The sequence below is a fragment of the Leishmania mexicana genome, chromosome 22 (genome assembly GCF_000234665.1).
Source record: "Leishmania mexicana MHOM/GT/2001/U1103 complete genome, chromosome 22".
NCBI classification, from domain to species: Eukaryota; Euglenozoa; class Kinetoplastea; order Trypanosomatida; family Trypanosomatidae; genus Leishmania; species Leishmania mexicana.
In genome coordinates, this window is record NC_018326.1 from 229,840 (window position 1) to 252,946 (window position 23,107).

The 23,107-nt window shown below is 60.9% G+C and overlaps 4 protein-coding genes across 4 annotated transcripts; all 4 read right to left on the reverse strand.

Annotated features, from left to right (window-relative positions):
* Window positions 1-130: 130 nt before the first annotated feature.
* On the reverse strand, window positions 131-3,553 carry LMXM_22_0630 (hypothetical protein, unknown function; the record flags this gene model as incomplete). Its single annotated transcript, XM_003875468.1, has 1 exon — window positions 131-3,553. One exon carries the CDS (start codon window positions 3,551-3,553, stop codon window positions 131-133), a length of 3,423 nt encoding a protein of 1,140 aa, XP_003875517.1.
* Window positions 3,554-7,337: 3,784 nt separating this feature from the next.
* Window positions 7,338-12,656, reverse strand: LMXM_22_0640 (conserved hypothetical protein; the record flags this gene model as incomplete). The annotated part of the gene is made up of 1 exon (XM_003875469.1): window positions 7,338-12,656. The coding sequence occupies one exon, from the start codon at window positions 12,654-12,656 to the stop codon at window positions 7,338-7,340; it is 5,319 nt and encodes a 1,772-aa protein (XP_003875518.1).
* Window positions 12,657-14,235: 1,579 nt separating this feature from the next.
* Window positions 14,236-15,738, reverse strand: LMXM_22_0650 (conserved hypothetical protein; the record flags this gene model as incomplete). The annotated part of the gene is made up of 1 exon (XM_003875470.1): window positions 14,236-15,738. The coding sequence occupies one exon, from the start codon at window positions 15,736-15,738 to the stop codon at window positions 14,236-14,238; it is 1,503 nt and encodes a 500-aa protein (XP_003875519.1).
* Window positions 15,739-17,229: 1,491 nt separating this feature from the next.
* LMXM_22_0660 (glucoamylase-like protein) lies at window positions 17,230-20,538 on the reverse strand (the record flags this gene model as incomplete). Its single annotated transcript, XM_003875471.1, has 1 exon — window positions 17,230-20,538. One exon carries the CDS (start codon window positions 20,536-20,538, stop codon window positions 17,230-17,232), a length of 3,309 nt encoding a protein of 1,102 aa, XP_003875520.1.
* Window positions 20,539-23,107: the final 2,569 nt, after the last annotated feature.

Genomic DNA, 23,107 nt, shown 5'->3' on the forward strand with positions numbered 1-23,107 from the left:
CCAGGTCAGCGCGGTAGTCGAGAAGTGGTCAGCCCGTGATAGCTGTTTACCGGATGAGAACCGGCGCAGACGCTAGCGTCCTCTCGGCAAAATGCGCCGACTGGTGTCGCGAAGAGGAGCAGCGTTCATTTCACCGCTCCCGCGGAGGTGCGTGCCGGCGCCAGTGCGACGACTTACGCCTAGCTCGCGGTGGCTGCACTTCCTCGGCGCTTACAATGGAAACTGGTTCTGGGCGGCGGTGGCGGCTGTTGTCTACAAAGCCGACCTCGCGCGGGTCTTCGATGATAGGGCGCCGAGATGCGACTTGCCCCAAGTTCGCGGGGGACGAATGAGTCTCTGCGGAGAGGTTCGCACGCGCGTCAAAAGTCACAAAGCCGCCAGTACCCTTTCCGCTAGTGCTGGTCACGTCAGTGTCTACCGTAAGCAGCTCATAGTCGTCCGTCAAGGTGGCGAGTGTGCTGCCTTGAGCACCTGTCATGCCCTTCCACGCGAGAGCCGTAGATGCAGCGGAGGTGCTGGCCGCCGCTGCAGAGGAAGACGCGGAGGAGGAAGGAATCAAGATGTGGTGACCCGTCCGGCCATCACTCCATTGCTGCCGCTGCTGGCCTGGCCACTGGAGCGACGGAATCGTAGGATGGTTCTGGCGACTGGCACCGCTGATGCTGCTCAGACGACGCTGATCGGCGCCCGTCATGTGCCCTTCTGCGCCAGCCGGGCTTGAAATTTTCGGCAGCGGAGACACCAGCACCGCATCGCTCGCGTTGTCCTCGTCGCCTAGGGAACCAGCGATAATCAGATTGGTGTGGAAGCTGCTGAGGAAGTACTCGTCGGGGCGGCTCAAGGTGTGGGAAGGCGCCGCACGCGGGCCCACCGCTGTGGTGGCAACGGAAGGCTCGCCGTTCGCACTCGACGGTGGTGCGGCCGCCGCAGGGGTGCTGCAGGCCACTTTGCCCGTCGTGACGGCCAACATGCTGTACGTCGTGGGAGACAGAAGCGGAGCGGCCGGCGGCGACGGTGGGCGACCAAATTCCGTCGTCACCGCCGCCATCGTCGCTAGCAGATGCGGCGGGGTACTCGACACGAGTTTACACTGCGGCGCTACCAGAGTGGCGTCGCTGGATGGTGTATGGTGATCGTTGGCGGGGGCAAACGGGTCGGTTTTCTCGACAAACGTGACGGCCGTGTGCGGACTCTCGCCGCGGCGGGGTCTGACCTTGTCCGTCCATCTACGCGCCGGCTTCGTAGAAGAAGCCTTCTTGGAGATGGGCAGCGCGGCCTTCTTGCCGGTCGTGTGCGAGGCCACGCTGTCGGCGACCCTCACCGATTCGTTCGCTACACCCGCGCCGCCGTCGCCGCCTGGCGCACCAAAAGCTGCGGCAGACTCGATGTACGTTCTAAGAGGACTTCTAATGGCCCACGCCAGAAGGCCGTACTCGTCCCACTCCATCACGACAGCGTTCTGTCCAGCACTGCCGCCGCCGCCGACATTAGCGGCGCAGTTCGTTGCAGAGTCCGTGGCACCGAAACCAGTGCCGCCAGGCGGCTCGAGGGAGGAAACCGTCAAATCTGTGCAGCGGCGCTCAGATACAGCTGGTGCTTGGCTCATCGGCGTTGCACCCGCAACCGGTGCGGTGGCAGCTCCGTGCCCGAGTGGTGTAATGCGACTTCGAAAGATGAGCCGTTTGGTGTTCCGCTTCCCACTTGACTGGGAAGCCGAGACCGAAGATGGCGCACTGGAGAGCTGCTTCGCCTTTATCCATGCCATGCTCGGGTAGAGGCCGCCTTCGTTGTCACGGGTGCCCTCCATGACGTCCCTCCCGAGCAAGATGCGAGGTCTTGGGTTGGCAGACTCGAGAGAGCGGGTGCCCTGTTCCTGTATCCGTGAGTCCTTGCCGCCGTCCTGCGTGTCACCCTGGCGCTGTGCATCCCCGACGCCGCTGCTGCTCGCCTGCGCGCTCTTGCCCGTGGCCACGGACGGCATCATAGGACTCATCTCTCTCTTAGGTAGGAGTACGTACTCCGCCAACGCCGCATGCATGCCGCTGAGCTGTGTGCTCGTCTTCTCTGGTGGTGACGGATTCCACAAAACCGGCAGCGCCCGTCTTCGCCGCGTATCTCGGCTGTTGTTGCCGTTGTGAGTGGCGTCTTGACGTTGGTGCTGCGGCTCCGTCGTGCCACTGCTTGCCTGAAACACATCCATGGGGTGCATGGGAGACGCGTTAGTAGACACCAGCACCACCGCATTCGGCGACCGTGACGCGGTCGGGTGGACGTGCGTCTCGTACAGCGCCTCGTCCACCGTCCTGAAGAAGGAGCCCTGGCGGCGGTTGCTGAGCGGGCCACGCTGCAGTCCACCATCGCCGCTGGCTGTCGTGATCGTGTGGTTGCTCGGGTCGTGGCGCGTCCCTGCAACAGGCGCATCTGTCGCATCTGTGCTTCCTTCGTGACTGCAGGAAACTGCCACTGGCGCGACGCCGTTCGCTGCGCGAGCCGAGGCACCGCTGAGCGTCATGGACGGCGCTGCCACATCATTCTGATGGGACGTAGATGTGCTGTCGTGGTGGAAACCGGTCATGTCGTACGAACCATCGTCCTCATGGAAGAAGGTGCAAAAGATTGATGGAGCTGCCTCGGCAGCCGTCATAAGCCCGGTCCGCCCGGCGACGGGGGTGGCGAGTAGCGAGGGGTTCTGCTGTGGCACTCTGACAAAGACGGATGGACAGACCTCGATGCCGTAGGAGGGGGCCGACGGCTGTTGCGGACACCCACCACCGCCCAGCAGTCCCCCTACCTGTGTGGAGCCGTGGGAGAACGGCCCCATCGACGCCCTCTGCTGCTGGTAGTACGAGCTGCTGTCCGTGGAGCCACTGCTCGTCCTGGTGCGGTCAGTGTCGCTGCTGCTGTCCGTTGCCGCGCTGCTTGATTCGCTGTCGTCGCCGTTGCCATCACCGTCGCCGCCGAGGTGATGCGTAGACGACACAAACAAGCTTCCAACCTCGAACGGAAAACAACTGCGTCCCCGCACCGAAACAAAGGACCCGATGCTCAGCTGCGGAGGCGAGTCACTGTCGTCCCCGTTGGGACCGTCAAACGGCCAGCATTCACGCGGGCCAGCGGTGAAAGTCGTGTGCTGCTTCCTAACCGCGTCCCCGTTGCACGAGGTGGCGCTGTCACCCGTGTCACCGCCGCCGTTCGCTTTCCGATTCGCACAAGAACGGCGATTGCCTTCATTCACGTTGCAACTGTCGCCGACCCGTGAGGCCTCGTAACTGCAGGGGTGGTTGAATCCAGTCGACGGTGGCGCCATCTGGTGCGCAAAGAGCGGCGACACGACACGAACCATCGGAGGCAGCTGCATTGCCGGACTGAAGATTGGACGGTTGTGAGCGATGCGCGCAGCAGGCGCGCGGGCTTCCGCCTCTACCCGCAGCGGCGTTCGCGTCAAGTTGACGTCGTCATCCTCGTCACTCCACTCCGGTGACTCGAGGATGGGTATTTCAGGGAGAACAAAGTCGCAGCCGCGCCGGGGCCGCGGTTGCTGCACGGGTTGCATGATGGCGCTGTTCACTTTCCTTCGATGGAGCGTTGGGGGCACACATGCACAGCGGGGCCCCTTTTGCGTGTACCTTGTTGAGTTCAACGACGCTCGCCACCCTCCCCCTCCCTGGCGTGGCACACCCGTAGAATGCTGAAGGGCAGCCGACGGAAGATCGAGAAATAAAGGATCAGCACTCATCCATCGAGCCGACGCGATGGAGAAGAACAGCGCACCGATCGACGGCAAGGGGGTCGCGGCCGCTTGCGATTGACAACCCACGCACACACAGACGAACTCCGCGGAAGGTAACGGAGTGCGCAACAACAACAACGCCAACGACGAGAGGGACGGAAGGAGATGAAGGAAGGCAAGGAGAAGGGCGAGGGAGAGGGAAAGGGGGGGGAGGCAAAGCAACGTAGTCACTGAGGGAAGGAGAGGTCCAACCGTTGGTACGGTCGAGACAGCCAAAAAAAAAAAATTATATATAGCGCGTGTATGTGTGGGTCCGTGTACGCAGACGCAGAGCTGACGAGGAGAAAGACGAGGCGGTGCGCGTGTGTGTCGAACATCAAATCGAACACGCCAACAAAGGAAAACATAAAGTCAGACGAGGAGACCAGCCAGCAGCAGCACCAGCACCCGCAGCGTTCCCCTTTGTGACCACCTACGTGCCCAGAACTCGCTTGCAATGTCTCTATTAAGCCAGTACGCGTGTAGGTCGTTGCGCGTCAGTTGGACGTCCGAGTAGGGTTTCGACGAGGTCGAGCAGAAAAAAAAGAAGTTGAACACTGGAGGAGGGGCGTGTTCCTGTGCACGTTCTGCGGACGCAGAGGCGTCGGCGTCGCTACGCCAACCAACAAGACGGGAGGCGCTTCGCAAGAAACTTAAAAGACGACAACGAATGGCAAGTGCTCGACGGCGGAGGCCGATGAAAGTGGAGGAAGGTCGGGAAGTGGTGTCGGGTGGATTCTCTAGCGTGTGCACCGACTTGACGCACTCCCTTCGCTCCTTTTTTTCCCGCCTGCTGCAGTGGTGGGAGTCGCTCTCCGCCTGCCCTCTGTTATCGCCGCTGCTGCTGCTGTAGTGGTGGTGGCTCTCGCTTTTTTTTGCGCTCCTTGCCGCGTGCGAAGGGTGAGTACGGCCGCGTCCGCTGCGGTCGAGACAGCAGTCACGGCCACAGCTGTGAGCGAACAACCGTAGTATGCCCACAAGGAGTCCGAGCTCGCCAAAAAAGAGTTCACTCCCTGACGCAGTGTGGGCGTGCGGTTTCCTCGTATCCTTCTCTTCGTGCCCTCCCCCTCCGTCTTTCCGGTTCTGTGCCTGCTCCGTAGTGGATCCAAGGCTCTGGAGACGTGCACGTATGTGCTTGTGTGTGTGTGTGTGTGCGTATGCTTTTCGGCGTATAGCCGCTTGCCAGATCCTCGTCTCACCTATGCGTCCCTCCGTTTACGGCGGTGATGCTCGGTAACCCTGTCCCAAGACCGTTCCTCTTTCGTGTGGACAGCTCCGCGGCTTCTTTGCATAGAAGAGGTTGCAGCGCTCCCTTGCATAGGCGTGCGATCCGGGCACACGTCAAACCCGTGTAGCGCGCGCTCGCCCGCTGTCTGTGTGTCTGTGTAGGACACACAAAGTGCAAAAGGGCGGCAAGGGCTCAACGAGAGAGCAGGGGGCGAGGCGTCCGGGGGGGAGACAATGACGACACCGAAGGGCAACGGTATGCACACGGGAAAGCGTATGCGGCTCGTCGGTGAGAGAGCACACGCACAGAAGCGTGTGGTGGTGGGGGGGAGGGAGAGGGGGCAAAAGGTGGTGAGGGGAGAGCCTCTACGAGACGAGGATGAAACGGAGAGAAGAACACACACACACACAGAGAGAGAGCGAAAAAAAAAACGGCTAAACGAGAGGATGGGGAAGGAGAGGGGGAAAGGACAAACAACGCAAAAAAAGGAGGGAAGTCGTCGCCCTCCCCCCCCCCAAGGGACGCAAGAGAGACACACACACACACAAGATGCAAGACCGCATACAACAAAATACACAGACAGACAGGTGAGGGGGGGAGGGCGACGCAGCAGCGAAGTGGGAAAGAGGGAAGGCAGGAGCAGGCAAGCCCTTTCCCCTCCTCAGAGAACGAAAGGAAAAAGAAAAAGAGCGCGACCGTGTCGAGGAGGGACGCGTGTACAAAGGGCACAAGAGCGCGCCACCAAGTGAGGAGCGGTAAGGGGAAACTGGCAAACAAAACACAAAGCGGAGAGACGGAGGCGTATCCCACGGAGAGGGGCGTCAATGAAGCAGGGAGGAGGAGGAGGAGAGAGCACTAGAAGACACCGTATGGGAGGAAGGGCGTAGACGCCGAGCGAGAGATGAGGAAGACACAGAGAGAGACAGACAGACAGAGAGCGAAAGCAGGGGAGGAAGGCCTAAGGAGCCGGGTCCACACAACTTCTTCAGGAAGACGGAGGGAAAGGTGCCCGACGCACACGACTGCCGCGAACAGCTGGAGAATACGGAGCACACACACACACATGAAAAGGAGAGAAGAAAAAAAGAACGAGAGAAATATATATGGGGCAGATGCAGTAGAATGGACACATAGAAGGGAAGTAAGGAGGTGGACTTCAACGCCCTCGCACCCGTGTGCACATCTGCGGGTATGCCTGCTGTATCTTGCGTCGTTTGGAAGGGACAATGCGGAGAGGGAGCGCAAACACAAGAGCAACAAGCGAGGCGTGGGGAGGGGAGGCAGTTGGAGTAAAGAAGGCACGGAGAAAATCAACGCATATTGCACACGCACACACGAGACGACGCGCGGATCAAGACCACTACGAACAAACAAACGGAAAGAAAACGCCGAATCGAATCGACAAGTAAATTGATAACAATGAGCACCACAGAGAGGGAGAGAGGGGCACGCACGCACGCACGCACATGCACGCACGCACCAATGCCACAGGAGGAGTGCGAGGAAGGACCCACTCGCAGCGATGGTGTCGCGCAGTTGACGGTGCGTCCTTTTCGGCCCTGCTTGCTCGTCGCGTTCGTATGTGTGTGTGTTCGTGACGGGTAAATTCTGATGGACGGGGGGGAGGGGTCTGTACGCAGGGTGGCAGGATCGTGCTCGAGTTGAAGGACCGCCTTTGGTGTGTCTGGGTGGGCCTGGGTGTGTGTGTGTGCTAGCGACGACGAAGCAGAAGGAGGGCAATCGAATGCGTCGCAAGCAGCGGATAAGAGGTGGACTAGAAAAGACGAGCTTGACGTCACCCATGTGCATGAGCGTATAGGTGTGTGCGAGAAGAATAGATGACGAAAAAGATGAGCGGACAGTGGAAAGAACGGCAGTCGAGAAGGGGCGGAGGCAACGCAGCTGTCATCGGGGCATACCGTGCTCGCTCCTCTATCCCCTCCTCCTCCCCCACAATGCTCCCTGAGAACGAGCCAGAGGAGGCAACGGACATGGGGTCGCATACGGGAGTGGGTGGCGGGGCAGACACAGAGAACAACATGCTGCAGCCCGCGCCCTCCTCTCTCCTCTGAAGAATGCCAGAGACACTGAATGTCCCCCCTCCCTCCCTCCCCCAAGCTTCCATCACATTAGATTGCGGGTCTACTCTGTGCCGCCAGCGATCTGGGTAACTCCATCGCGAACTGGCAGCAGGGAGGGGAAGGTGGGGGGCGAGTGGCATCGTGTCTATAAGCGCGTGTGTGCACCTTTCCTTTTTTTGCGTCTTCGCCTCTTCTCGGCCTCAACTGTGCAGTTCATGCGCTGCCACTCAGCTAGTCACGCGCACGTGGCTGGGGTTATTCATGCACCCACCACTTGCACGAGATCGGGGTTGACGGTGGTATACATGTACACTTGCTCGATGCCCTCCGTCGACGCAGCAATAGAAGACCGCTCGAGAAGGTGCCGCAGACGATCGCCTTCTACGCTCAAGCAGTAGCACCTCTGCTGGCCATGTGGCGCAGCCGCGGCAGCAGGACTGCACAGCGTGCCTTCACAGTAGAAGTACGAGCACGGCGTCACCGCGTGGCGGACGTTCTTTGCGATCACAGTCGCCGCACCGGTTGACGACAGTTCTGCTGCAAAGAAACGTCTTGGTGAAGGAAGAACGCGCGTGACGGCAAGCGGGACGTGATGCTGCTGCACGCCACCGCTACTGTCAGGAGCGGGGAGCGATGTGGAGACATAAAGCGGGATCCAATGCCATGTGAAGAGGGGGGAGCGGTGTGTTGCGGCGGCAGAGCCGGACTGCTTCTGAGGCGGCACGACAGGCACACCGCACAGCAGATACGAGACCGTTTGACTTTGCCCCCACTCGATCTTCGTCGCAGAAGCAGCGGCCGCACCGACGTCCAAGTTGGCTGACACACCGGAGAAGGTTCTGGTAGAGCCGTTGGTTTTCGAGGTCTGCTCGCCATTGTGGAGCAACAAGGTGCACAAGAGCACCTGCCACGAGGTGGGATCTGAAGAGGAGCACGCTGGTTCACATCCGGGTATCGCTGGTGGTGGTGAGCCAAACACCGTCCTGTCATGAGGCACCGGCTCGTGCTCGTCGTGACGCTCCCCGAGCGCACGTACGTCGAGCGTCAACGTGGAGACATACAGGACCTCACGGCACGTCAGTCTGTGGGGCAGGTCTGGGTCTCCATCCCTCTCCGATGGCATGAAGGCGGCATTTGTGCCGCAGCTCTCGCCAAGCAGCCACCGATAGACAATGTTTAGTGGCATGCCGAATCCGGCTGCTGCCCCGCCGCCGCCCAGCTGCTCCATCACACAAGTGGCGCCGATTCGACCGTAAAGGAAACAGGATGAAGTCGGCGAAGGCCGTGGCGCGACACCGCCCCAACGAAGGAGCCGCAGAGGCGGCCGACATCGAGGGACGACGGCGCCAGATGGCAAAGAGGAAGGCGCACAGCTTTGGTTCCCCGACATTTTGATCTCGTCTGTGGCCTGGACTGGCCAGAGCGATCGCAGCAGCGCGGCATCGCACACGCTCAGAAACGGCAGATAGTCGGCTGCCTCAGCTGAAGATGCCTCACTCCCCATGCTTGTTGCTGTGGCACGCGGTGCTGCCTGACCAACACCGTCGTCAGCGCACGCCGTGGCGCACGACAACCACCCAACACACGCAGCAGCAGAGCTGGGAGCGTGCCTCAGTGAGAGATGGTGAGAGATAGCAGAAGTGGAGACAGACGAGACAACGTTGTTGTGAGCCGGCAGTTTGGCCTCTTCTGCCCAGCACGCGTCCACCTGGAGTGTCACCAGGGGCAACGGCGAAGGCTCCGTGTCGAGGACGGAAGCCAAAGGCGCAGCACCGCCAGCGGCAGAGCTGCTTGCCGCACCCACCTGCGCCGAAACGGCGTCCGCCCAGCATAGGTACGAAAGCCGAAGCACACAGGTCAGCGAGGAGTGGTCCCGCTGCCCTTCCCTGACACCGCGCCACACAAAGTACCAGGACGTGCCGACAGCGGTGCCTGCACCTTGTTGGGCCGCATCACCACCAGCCATCCACCCGCATGGGGTGGCCACAGGAAGTCGCTGCAGGCGCAGTACTGATGCGGTGGCTCGGATAGCGCCATCTGTAGTCGGTGATGGAGCATCACCACGATGAGTCGTACCATCCTCACGCACCGGTGCGTCGCGTAAGTCCGCACGAAGGTCCCGTACGACGACCACCGCTCCAGCGGCAAGGTCCACAACTCCGACAAGCGATCCAACTGCCAGCACAAGAAGAACCGTGCCCTTCGGCGCCGTCTCCGTCACAGCACTCGCTAACGAGCTGCTGGCAGCCTCTATCCGTGACAGGCCGGCGCTAGGTTGCCGATGACCAACCCGTCGCGAGCTGTCCTCCACTGGCGCCGTCACCACCTCCATGTGAACAACATCGGCACCGGCCCCACAGTTCAGCAGCAATTCTAGAAAGAGCTGCTTCAGTGGCGGGGCGATGTCGTGCCCAAGACCACGGTAAATGGCACCAAGGTGCAGCACCGCACCCTCGCCACTGAGGTGTCCCGAAGACCTTGCCGCCGCCGCAGCAGCAGAGGAGTGCCTGGCGCATCCCCAACCAACAACATCACCGCTGCGTAGCAGCGCCACTGCATCCAGCTGCCTCACACACGACAGCAGTGATGACCTGGATGATGTAGCGGTGGCGGATAGTGGTGGAGCTGTTCGAGCGAGGTTGTCTACGCCGGCTTCACGGACTTTGCCGACAACCCATGCGAGCGCAACTGGCACCACACTGTCACTCACGGTTGCCCCAAGCCTCGCTGCAGCAACCGAAAACGTGGGCGTGTGCGATAGCAAATCGAAGGCGGTGGTGAGGGTATCTGCGGTGCTTGCCTTGTAAAGAACACCCGAGAAGGCGGAAGGCAGCACGACTCGAGTGCATCCACCCACCGCCCACGGACAAAGGTTCGCTAACGCAGTCGACTGCTGCGACGTCGTCATACCCAAGGTCGCATCCGTCGCCTGTGTCACTGCCGCTGGGCAGCCACCACCATCACCGTTCATCGGGGAAGAGCTCAGCCAAAGCTCAAAGACGCCCTCGAGAAGGGTATGTGGGGGAGCATCCACTTCATGGGATGTGGCGTCACCATGGTGCGGTGCTGCTGTGTATGCGCACACAAGACAGCTAACATCGCCGGACGCTGCGGCGGACCGCCAGCACAGGATCCGGCCCATCATGGCTAGAGGTGCGGCACACCAAGAATGCTGCAGTGACCCACCTGGCCCCGCTGATGAACGCAGTCTCTGTGACAGATGCAGAGAGAAGCTCCAGTGTTCACCGGCAACGATGCCGCCGTCGGTGCGGACCTCGTTGCCATGCCGACGTTCAGTCAACACTGGCAGAGCTCGCGTCCACTGCGCTTGAACGGTGATCACCACAGCACTGTGCCAGTTCACCCGCTGTGCGGACAGTTCCGGGGCCTTCTCGGAGAGAAGAGCGCACACACGCGCAACAGCCCGCTTCTCCACCTCACCGCCGCGTCCTCGCGGGTTTCCAGTTGCACGTGGGCTGCCGACTATGTGCGCCGGCATGATATGTGGGTCCAGCCAGGTCGTCTGTGCATCCTCTATGTAGCCGTCCAGGATGCACCGCGCCATCTCGCCGTCGCAGCCATAGAGCACGAACGCAAATACGTTTGAGTTGCGGAGGGCACCGAGGCCCTTCTGCTCAGTACCCGCACGCTGAAGATATGAGACTTCTCTCAAGCGCACTACATCGCTATCAGAGAACTGCGCGGCTGCCAACGTCCTTGCTCTGTGTCCGCGGCGGCCGACGGCGTCAGCCAGGCTGCGGAAAAGGCTACTCGTCGCGTAGGGCTCCTGCGCCGGACGCTGGAAGACGCCGAGGACCGCAGTTGCCGCATCGGCGCAGGAGTGGAGCGCGGCACGAAACGCCTGCGCAGCCGAGGAGGCGGAGGCGGCTGGGACCGCAACGCACTGCTTATTCGTGGCGGGAGGAGGACGGGAGGGTGTCGAGCGCCGTCCAGCGAGCGCCGTGGCGAAGAGGAACTGCGGGTGGGCCAAGGCAAGTCCGCGCACAGACCACGGCCCAACCAGCAGACGTCCCATCACCATTGGTGGGGTCTTGTGGGGAGTGGTAGCGGCGGGCACGGTGGCGGCACTCAAGTGAGGACCATCCTCCTTAAGGTAGCACACAGCCAGCGAGTCCAGGCACGGCTCAGGAGGGGCACCGCTGAGGTCGTCGATGCGGCGAGAATGAACGGTTGGAGCTGCATAGAGCACGGCGAGGAGTGGGTACGACTGTGTGAAGTCGGCCGTCCCAGGCAGCCAGTGGAGACCCCGCACGCTGGCGTGGGGCAGAACGCTGTATGAGGAAATAGAGTCGTGTACGCCCTCATTCGACACTGACTGCCTCAGCACCAGGCGCAGCAGTTCGCTCATGTCAAAGATCGCTTGCTTATGCAGCCGCCACGCACTCGTAATCGCCGACGCTGTCGGTAGGTTTCCGCTGCAGCAACGGAGGCTGGCGTACCGCGCGACAGGGCAAGCACCAGTGAAAGAAGAGAAGGCCGAAGAGGAAGACGCTACAGTCGGGCTGCACCACACAACGAGCAGCTCCAGCAACGAGTTGCTGCCGTCGCGATGGGCATCTGCAGAAGTGGCGAGTGATGCGGTGGGAGGCAACGGCCGCACGAGCGAGCTCACGAGAGGAGCACCGGTCGCCCATGTCAACGCAGAAGCCCACCCCCTTACGGCACCGGCACTACGACCCGGTGCCGACGGAATCCATACGCACCCGCCCAGCTGCACAGACCACTCCGCAGGTGGCGAGTCGCGCGTGAGCTTGAAGGTCGCCAAGGCGGCGCAGCCGCAATCGAAGTAGCACAGCACATCCGTCCAGATAACGGTAGCAGACGCGGCATCATGAGCCACGACAAGCGGCATTGGCGCATCCCCTGCGCCTGAAGAGTGCTGCCAAGCCTCCTGCCGCACCACATGGAGAGCCACCAAGATGTCGTCGTAAAGGTGTGGGGGGGATGACCGGGAAGAAGCCGGTGGCGCACTGGCGGCGACGTTAGCGAGAGGCGCCTTTGCATCTGCGTCGCGACGGTGTAAAAGGTGCATCAACTGCGACGCCCGCAGGGCCGCCAAGGAATCGCTTGACCCCTCTAATAGTGACGCCACAGCCCCAGCCGCTGTTGAGTGCCCCAGCAGTAAGCACGACTGTCTCGAGTGAAAACTGGAGCTTGGCGGAGCCACAGAATCACCGGCACCACCTGTTGCTTCCGCCCCGCTGCAGCACGTAGGACACCCACTGCACTCTGCGTGCGCGCTGGGCGAGAAGTCGGCTCCACGCGAGCCTGCCAACGAGCGTGCGTAAAGAGCATAACGAATGGCGCCGGTGCACGATGTACCACAAGGCGAAGGTGGCGCCTTGCGAGGGATTGCCTTCGCAGAATCACCGGCCGCCTTGCAGAAGCAGAAGAACGCTGCATCAAAGGAGGTGTGTGCCGCCGATTTGGCGCCTGCAGCGGAGGCGATGGCAAAGATCAGCGAACCATCATCGACTGCACAAATCGAGTGAATCAGATGCGCGCTCCCGCCAGTGCCGCCATCCTCTTTCGAAGTTGTAGAGCTGACAAGTGGCATACCATGCCGGGCTGCGTAGTGATCCTCCCGTCGCAAAGGTATTGTACGTGTCGAAGTTTCTATGAGTCTGTTTGTGTGTGTGTGTGTGTGCTCCCTGTCTGTGTATGGAGGAAGAACAAGGGTAAGACAGCGAGAGAGGAGGGAGGAGGCAAGGCAGGCGATGGACCAGCGGGGAACATAGTCGGCATCCAACGTCGGCCTACAGGTCGAAGCGCGGTCGCGATGGCGCATGCGAGAGACACAAACAACCACAAGAGGAAACCGAGACACCTGGTGTGGAACGCATCAAATGACAGAAAACGCGACGCGACATACATCTCCCCTGCAAGCGTAATCCTGCCCGTCCTGCCGTGTTGGGGTGCGAGAGGTGTGCGGTACGCGCACCACCATGGAAGGACAAGGAAGAACTCGTGATAGTGGCCGTGAGCGAGAGTATGGGGGAGACAAGAGGTGAGGAAAGACGAAGACAAATCGCGGACAGGGCGACAATCATCACCACTAGCGCCGTGCACACATACATACACACACACATTCTCTCCTCCGCCCTCGTACCCTGTGCTCTCCCGTCCTACGTTGTGGAGGCCTTTCTTCCCCTCTGTGTGTGGGTGTGTGTGTCTTGTTGTGTTGCGTGTAACCTTCTCTTCATGTTTAACGGAGGTCGCACTCGTAAAGCAACATCGAACCACACCGGCGGCCGCAGGACAGGGGAGAGGGAGAGGGAGGGGGGACCGATAGATGGGGCGCTTTCAGCAAAGCCGGGCGTTGGTACTCCGCCACGTCCACGCCCGCCCACTACCACGCACACACATATAGATGCGCAGTTGGGCAATAGAAACGCGAACAGTGGCGCACACACACGGAAGACGGCGCGACAGAACACACAGACGGCGACAAAAAATATATAAAAAAGTGGCGCACCTCTGCTGCGGTGCACGTTGGGCGTCTCCATCCATCCACCACATCACGCCGGCACACACCAAGAGAGAAAACTCGCATTCACGGGCATACAAAATGCAATCATGTCCGTCCACGTTGGCGTATGCGCGTGCCAGTGTCCCGGAATGCACCGCTGCGCACAACCAGGAGGCTGTCGAAAAGCCGACCCTGTCGGTCCATCTTTCTCTCTCGGAGAGGACGACGAACGAAAAAGAAACAAGCGCTTGCGTACGTTCCGCCACATCTCGACAATGCTCAATAGCGCAGAGGGCGCGGTATCCAGGAAATGGGGTATGGGGGAGGAAGCGGAAGCGGAGGCCTCTGCGTTGTGTGGTCTCCTCACCCCCCCCCTTTCTGCCGGCTCGCCTCTCACCCCTCTTCTGAGCTGCTGTGAAGATGCAGGCTGACCAGTCACATACCCTGCAGCAACGCAAGACGAGCGGTGAGGGAAGGGGGAGACGAAAGAGCAAGGCTCAGCACATGAGTGTGCGGCCCACAGACATGCACAAAGGGGTGAAGCCGGTGTGCCAGGTGCGCACGACTCCCGCAAGGAGAAGCACATCTTCTCCCCACCTTTGCAGATCCCACGCACTGTTCTTGTTTCTTGTTCCGCTTCTCTCTCCTCCCAGAGCGGGCTCCCCCCTTATGCAGTTGCGGCAACGCTACCGGTGTCGAGCGCAGGCGCGCACCCATACGCCTCGTTGAAGGGTTCCTTCAGAAGAGTTGACAGCTCCACCGAGAGGGCCAGTACCTCCAAGCCAACAGCACGAACGTCCATGGAGTGGCTGCCAGCGCTGGCCGGGATGGTGACGCTAATCTGGTACTCCAGCCGCGGATCCTCTTCCTCGTCCCGCAGCACAATGAGCGGCTGCCGCTTCGTCTCTCGCACAGCAATGGCAATGCCCTTGTCGTTCAGCCGCTCGAAGTGACGAGTCTCGTTCTCGGACAGGTAGACGAGCTGGCCGTTTTCCGGCGGCAGCACATCGCTCACGTCGTCATCGGCGAGCTCAATCACAGGGACGCGGGTGTACGTCTCGCGGTCCTGCGCGCTGACGGCTGGGCGCGAGCGCAGCAGAACGCGGCAGTCCGGCTTCTCCACAGAGGTGCAGAAGGCTGTCTGCACATCCACCCACTCCCCATACACCCCCTCCACCTTCATCTGCTCGTTCAGCACCACCTCCAGCTTGTCCTTGGCACGCTTGATGCCGCCCTCATAGGTGAGGCGCGCGCTCTTGCTGACGGGCTGGAACCCACGCTCCTTCAAGAACGCCTCCACAAGGGGAACGGCGCTCTCCGGCATCGCGGCGATCCATGTATACGGCTTCGTCAGCTGGAGGCGCTGCTGCAGCGTGTAGGCGGACACGACAGCCTCTCCGTACCGCATCGCCGCGGGGGTGAGCAGTAGTTTTCCAAGCTCCACGGTAAGCTCGCCATCCATGCGGAGGTTGTTCATGTTTAGCAGACACCATTGGAGCACCTTGCTGTACCGTGTCTGTAGGGCCCCGGTCGCATCCGAGGAGGAGAGGGTGTAGCATTCTGTGTTGGCAGGGAATCCCGGGAAGGTGGAAGTGTTCACGCGACTGACAACGGCCTCGGCACAGCTGCCCGTCGTGAGCAGCTGAAATGCCTTGGGAACCATGTTTGCCGTTCCTTGATAGAAGCCTGCCTGGGCCAAATCCAGCAGCTTCTCCGGCTGCATCGCGCCTGCGCCAGCCCAGTTGCCGTAGCTCTGCTCGCTCTCCTGGCCGGTTCCTTGAGCCGCTCCCGCGATGGCAGCGGCGCCGCCGCGCTGCTCGGCGCTGTCTTTGCTGTGCAGGTACTCCTCCATACGTCGCACTACCGCCGCCTTCTTTGCTGCTGGATCGACAGCGATGCCCGCGTCAGCCAGAAAGTCGCGCATCTGCGCCACCTGCAGCGAGAAGAGGTTGCCTTCATTCCACAGCTGCCACACCTCCTCGTACTTTAGCTTCACCGTCTTGCTACTAAACGCTACTTGCGGCCCGGAGGCACGGGTGTCGTTGATAGTTGAGCCAGTGCTGCTCTGGTAGCGATGGGATAGACAAAGAGCAGCAGCAGTGAGAGTCGGGTGGGACGTACCGCAGTTGCGAGTAGACTGCAACGAGAGCCGCCCACAGACGCTCCGCATCAGCGGAAGCGGCAGCGTCAGTCGATGTGAGTGCAGCATGACTAAGCCCAGACAATCCCCGCCTTCGGTATCCGTGAAGTTTCTGTGTGCGTATGGTGGGCGTGTGTGCCCGGCAAGACAGAGAACGGGTCCTCTAAGCTACCGCTCTAAAGGCCGAAGAGATGCGTTGATGAATCGCCGCCCTTGTCGTGCGCAACCCTCAACACGATTCTTCGCTGCGCCAACACGCTTGTGTGTAGGTGGGGTGAGGGACCTCTATCCTTGACTCTGTCACCACGAGCCTGACAACCCACGCGTGCCTGACGCAGATACTCGCACGCGCCCACACTGACAGAGAAGCTGATAAGCACTCCGGACTGTCGACCCCCGCGGAGAAGAAGAGATACCGCGAGGCGGATAAGACCCAAGGGAAGAGAGTTACAGGTGGCGAGGTGAGTGAGATGAGGGGCAAGGAAGCACCCAAAAAAATCTAATCGCCAGGGGAGGCAGCACCACAACGGATAGGCGCTCTCATGCGCATTGCGCGTGCGTGTGCGCGCGTTGAGAAAAGGCGAGGAGGAGGGAGGAAGGGAGGGGCCAGGATGCAAAGCCATGCGTCTCGCACCATGTTTGCGCGCCTGTAATGGGCGCTCGCCTTGCGTGCGCATTCCTTTTTCCTTCGCGCTACACAACTGCCGCTGTGGCGATCGTGCGGTGCCAATGATGAGAGGACGCGGGGGACTGGGTGAGTGCACGAGATCTCTTCGCCGCCCCTCACCCCCTTCCCCTCTCTTGCTCTTGACACCTCCCCCCCCCACCCTTTTTTCCATGTTTCTGCTGTCGTTGCGGAGCTCTTCTGCTTGCATCGAGGGGGCAGGAAGTCCTCGAGAAGATAAACAAAAAGGGCAGAGATGTGTCTTTTGAGCGGACCGGCAGCTGCTCGTGCCGCCTCCACATCTCCCGTCCTCCTCCCCTCCCTCACCTTCATCTGCCGCTCCCGCTCTCGCACTTACCTCAACTTGCCCATATGCGTCTAAATCCGCTCCCCTGCAGGACAAGCTCGGGGGAAGAGGGCTGGGGGAGGGGGGAGGGGCATCGAGCGAGGTGGCGCGCTGAGGGCGCTGCAAAGGCGAACACAACAACGAGGTGGACATGGCGAAGGCGTCTAAGCCCCCCACACGCGAAAACAGACGCGCTTGCGCAGGAGAAGTTCAAGCTATATAAACGTGTGTATAGGTAGATGCCTATAGCTATAGCAATAGGTATCATGAAGATATCTAACGTGTGAAGTCCCAGACGTTAAAAGGCAACACAAGACGGACAGACACAGGCATGGCGCACACGCCAAGGGAGGTGGCCAAGACGGCAACGACACGAACGCCAATGCACAATTGCCTCGGAGACAGAGACGCGCATACGCAGAGATAGAAGAAAGCAACAAAATGGGTGAAGAGGAACACCGAGAACACGCTGGGAGTATATTCAGCTACAGCTCTCTATTCCGTTTGGCGCTCACTGGTACAGGGGTGACTGCATCCGCGTGCGCGTGCCTGCAGCGGGAGCGGAGAAGTCGCACTCGTCATCCACATCGGCCAGTGCCCCCGCCGCGTCACCGGCGGGACGAAGGGGTACCACTTGGAGAGGCTCCTTGGCGTCGCACACACAACCGCAGATGGACTTGATCCTCTTCTTTGGATCCGGCTGCTGTTCCTGCATTGCCCAGCTCATGGCCGCGCTGTCAGACTGACCATCGTTGCAGTGAGGCACTGCCGTCGCCGCGCGATCAAACTGGGGCCCGAGGTATCGGCTGACGGAGTTCGTGTGGCTGTCGCAGCCCTCGGCGGTGCTACAGCGACTATTGCCAGCTGAAGAGACCATGCCACTCCGCCGACCTCCCAGTCGCACGCCGGCATCAAAGAGGCACGGCGGGGCCGCTGCACCAGCACTGGCGCCGGCATCAAGAATGCCGCCAGTGTACTGCAGCATCTCGTGGTCAACCAGCCCGCAGACATCTGCGGTGATGGCCGCATTAGATAAGTCCCACGAGCTGGCGTCTCCAGCCGTCACCGTGCGGGGGCCGCCGCACCTCTCAGACATCTTCATGGCAGGGATGGAGGGCTCCACGTCACGCCCATGCGGATGGCGGTGCGGCGTGCTGGCGCCGCCGAGGAAGGTGTCCTTGTGGATAGACTGGTCCGTTGGCGTTTGCACAACGATCTTCTTCTCCCCTAGCCCCTCCTTCATAGCGGCGCACATGCCAAGAGTTTCGTTGGCACCAACGCAAGCCTCCGCAAGCTCAGCGGTCGGCGCATTCGCGTTCGGACTTGTGGGAAGCGCTGCAGCAACCCTTCCGCCCGAAAGCGGCGCTCGTGCCTGCGAGGTGCAGGCCGGGAACGGAGGAGGAATGGGGAGAGAATGGCCAAGAGATATCCAGGCTGCGCACGCGTTCGCGGGTGTGTCGCGACGTGCGAGGCCGTGGTTCAGCTCGTAGATTCTGCGAATCTCAGGCGGGCATGGAGAAGGGAGCCGGTGAACGCCGCTGCACTCGGTGTCCGCCATGCAGGAGCCGCGGATCCAGCTTAAACACACGTTCCGCGGCACATTCGCGTAAACGCAACTCGTCGCGTTTCGGCACGCGCCGTACCAGCGGAGGCATGGGTGCAGCTCGGCGCTGAAGGCGCGATCCTCCGGGTAGAGGCAGCGCTGCGGCATTGTTGCGTTGGTGGCACCCTTCATCACCGTCGGGTCAGGATGCTTGATCTTAGTCAGGGAGTCGTCGCCGCAACCATCCCCATCCTCGTCGTCCGCTGCCTCCACGGGGAAGATGCAGCGAGCGATGACGTGGTCGTGCGCCGCTGCAGCGCCGCTGAGGGTCGCCACACCTGTGACGGTTCGCTTGAGGGCCCCTGACTGCTTGCAAGAACAGTCATCGTTGGGCATGTCCACAGCCTTCGGGGTAAAACCATTGCCCAATCCGCCGTGAAGAGCATAGTGTTGCCCGTTCTTGTTCACAGCGGCCGCGGCTGCTGTCGTCGCCTGGGTCACTGCTGGGCATTCCTCGCCAGCCTCCACAGCCTCACCCCCGTGTTCGTGGCGGAAGGCGAAGAAGAACGCCTTGGAGTGGATAAAGCGTGATGCCTCCGGGTTGCAGCTGGCCAGCTCCAGTAGGATCTGCGCCAGCTCACCTTTGCTGGCGTGGAGCAGCTGCTTCTCCAGAGTCACGCCAGACAGGCCGCGCGCAATAGCCGAGAAATCTGACGCCCCTCCCGAAGCGCCTTGTGCAGTTGAGGTGCTTGCGGATGCACTCAGTCGTCCTGAACCTGCTGCAGCCGTCGTTGTTGCCGCTGCACAGGCAGCTTCCGACACCGACGTCCACATGGACCGTGGTGTCACCGTCAGGTTTGGAAAAGACGATAGCGACGGGCCGCCATGGGTGCCATAGCCGCTAACCCCATCCACGCAGTAGTGCTGGAAGAAAAGATGCTGCTGGTGTGGCACGTGTGCGCACGCAGGCGAAGAGCTGTCCGCGGTGACCGCTTTCTGGCACCCCCGTCTGCTGCTGCCAGGGGTCGGGAGAGGCGAACAACACTGGTCACGACCATTGGCGCACGCCTGCGAGGACGACGGCGGCGGTGACGCGTAGATGCTACTAAAATGCCCGCTAACACTCTCCGGCGACGTCGAAGGACGAGCAGAGCTCGTCGCAGTGCCGTTGGCCGCAGCCACCGACACGGCGCCGCGGCTCCTTCGCTGCCCAGTACTCCACATGGTTACGCTTTGCGATGTGGACAACCCGCCCGGCGTCCCCCACAGCCGCGCTGTGTCAGAAGGCGAGACCGACTGGGAAAAGGCTTTCGCAGCCACGCCATGGCTAACGTTGCAGTCGCACGGAAAGAGCACCGACTGCTGGTGGGGAAGAACGCGCACGAACGGGCACGGCGGTGACTGGACGTGCGGCAGCGTGCTCCACGGTGGTGTGCCGCCCGCAACAAAGACGTTGTGGGCGCCTGTGTAGGGTGACGACTGCAGGGGAGCGGTGTTTGCGGCTGCGGAAGAAACTGCCGGTGTGGCGCCAGCGCTGCCATCGTGGCCGGTAGTCTCTTGACGGAACGAGTACTGTCCACTGTCACCCCCACTTTCCCCTGTTGCGCGCAGCTGGCTGGGCAGTTGAGAGTCGTGTTGGGAATCACCGGCGTTTGTGATGGGCGTCACGTCCTGCAGCTGCAGCATTGAGCTCTCGTCATCCTGGGCAATGGCACTCGCCGTCGAAGCTGCCGCGCGCGGCGCGTCCGGAGAAGATTGCGGCGTTGGTGCGACGTCGGCTACGCGCTGGAAAAAAGGTGACGAGGCGTAGGTGGCTGCGAAGGCGTGGGGCGCTGCCATGAATGCGAGAGGACTCCCACTGCCGCTGCCACCGCTGCCGTTGTTGTTGCCCTTTCCTTCGCCTCTGTGAGTATGAGTCGGAGCGTGAAACTGCTGCAGGCGCATGTGCACCGGTGTGTGAACGCGAGTGGACCTCCTGTCCGCGGTGTTGGCGGTAGTCTGCGGCGGGCTCGCTCCATTTTGCGGCACAGTGGAAACGGTGGAGACACGAGCTTGACACATGGGCACAGCCGTCCCAAACGGCAGAGGTGGTGGCGGTGATGCTTGGTTCAGAGGTCGGTCAGGAGCCAGTGTGGCTGGAGCGAACGCGGTGTTGCTCGTCGATGCATGAAGCGCCACTGATGTCGTGGCTGACGAAACGGATGCGAGTGCGGAGGCTGCCGCGCTGACAGCTCGCTGTGAGCCACGCGACAACGGCGGATGCACTGCAACGGCCATAGCGCGCGGAGGCGCGGCGTCGATGGCGAACGAGTTGCTGCGGTGCAACTTGTCGCGATGCTGCAGGGAGGTGCTGCTTACTTCACTCTGTGGCTGCCTTGGAGACGCGCGGACGGGGCCGGTGACAGCGCTTGCAGTCTGGCTGCAATCCTTTGACAAAGGCTTGTGTGTGGGCTGCGACGCCAGCTCTGTCGCCGATGATGCAGAGGCCGCGCCCTGTGATGTGTGCTTGAGAAGAGCATCCGCCCATCGCCCTGATGGGCCCCTGCTGCTGCTGCTGCCCTCACCGGCTATGTCGCCAGGCAGACGTACATAGGCTTTTTGTCGTGCCGACGCCTCTGTGAAAGAGGATGGGCAGAGGGAGCTGCCGCTCATGGAGGTCGGCGCGATGTCTGCGGAAGGTGAAAACTATTCCTGGAGGTCGCAGAGGGGGCAGCCAGAAGTGCGCTACCACGGGGCAGAGATCGACGCCAGACACCGCCCACGAACACGACCGCACACGACGAAAAAATGAAAGCACACCACTGTCCAAAATCCAAAGACAGCTCGGACGTTGGTGAAGAGGGGCGTCTCTCGAGCGTAAGACCTGATTCACTGCCTGCGCGCCAAGCACGGTGAAAACAAAAAAAACGCCTCTTCGGACAGTGTGGCAGGGGATACACGAAAAAAAAGAAGGCGGTGGTGACTCTACTGCCCTTGATCGCCTTCGGTATCGTGTGCGCGGATATCACACGTCTTGTGATATCCGCCTACAAAGCCCGCGTCCGGAGGCGTGCGTGTATCTGTGTACGTTCGATGCAAGACGTCTATGCCTCTATGTGCGTCTCTCTGCTTGGAGGAACAGAAAAAAAGGCGTGCGTGTGTAAAGTGCCCGCAAACGATGCGCTTCTCTGCCTCGCTCGCTCGCTCACTCTCTGAGCCGGTGCGGCGATACACAACCGCGAGGAAGATGCCGACCGAGGCGGCAGACAGGCAGGTAGACAGACAGAGGGAAGAAGGGAGGGGAGGGGAAGAGCGACCGGGTAGAAATCGAAAGGTACTCTCTATCACCAAGTTCTATTACTGGATCTTCTTAAAGGTGGAGAAGGTGCGGAGGCGTTTCTCTCTCCTCGCTCACCGATTGTTGGAGTCTGTATGTATATCTATATATATATATATATATTGTGTGTGTTTTCTGTATGTGTGGGTATATGAGAGAGGAGGAGGGTAGGGGAGGTACGGCCTTGGGCCTTTGCTCCACGCGTCTCTGGCAGGCCTGTATGGATGCTGCTGGGGAGATCTAAAGAAAGGAATTCCCACCCCGCCCCCCGTCTTCCGTTCCTCTCCGGGTTGTGCGTGCGCGTGTTGATGCACACCCTCTCCTCTCTAGACCTGTTTTTTTTGTTGTTGATGTTGTTGTTCTTTTGGTGCTTCGCTTTCTATGTCAACGGTTCGACCTGTGCGCGATGGTAACGATGGGTGCCGTGCGCACGTGTGTGCACGTGTGCACGAGAGAGGGAGTGCAGGTGGAGTGACAGGACAAAAAAACGAAGGAGAGGAAGAGAGGAGGGATGATGGGGCGCAACCGATGAAGCGGTGAAGAATCCGAAAAAGAGGGCACGGCAGCAAAGGCAAAACGAAAGCCGCTGTGTAAATATGAGGGTGTGTAGGGGAGTAGGGGAGTGGGGGGAGGGGGGGGGCAAATGATGGCAGCAAAGTCAGTGAAGCGGACCGAGAAAGAGGGGATGCGGCGCGCGTAGATGCAGCGGCAGAAAGCCCTGCCTGCACGAAAAAAAAAGAAGGCACAGGAAAGAGCATGCGCGCCATCCAGCAGCGCCGACGTCAAGCCCATTGAGTACATCCACGTGATCCCACGTCTTATCCCTCACATACCAGAGGGCGATGCAGCCAACGATGGGACACAGAAGTCCTGCCGCAAGGAGGAGAGCGACAAGAGGAAAACGGGTGAGAGGATACGGCAACGGCAGCATCGTTATCCTTCGTCGCGGCAAAGAAAACGCGAAGCATCCGTTGCCCGTGTACTTGGTCGCTGCTGCTAAGGGCTGAAATCGTGGCAGGGGACAGAGAGGAAGTGCGTCCCGACCCACAAGCACCACCTCCTCCCTGCCTCTGTTGTGGTGAGGCGAGTGCAGGCTGTGTGCGTGCGTGTGAGCACGTGCGTGCCCCGTCTCGCTTTCTGTGCTCGTCTTTGTTTATTGGGGGGTCCCTCTTGGTACACTTGTCTGCGGTGCATAGGCAACATGCGGCCTCCTGCTCGAAGCATTCATCTCTCCCCACCTCCCCGCCCAGCGCTGCTGCTCTCGCCGCACTTGCGCTGCCGGACGCGGCCCGCACACACACACACATGGAGAGACGACGATGAGAGTGAATAGGCGAGCGAGAGAGATGGGTGGGAAGGATGAAGCGCACATGCGGTAGCGGCCACCGCACAACACAAGAGCGTCACTTTGCCGCCGCTCACATAGACGGGAAAAGTAAAATAAAACACACCCACGCAACAAACAGCCACCACCACAGTCACCATCACCACCAACGATGCCGTGTTAGTTATCAGAAGAACACCGCAACA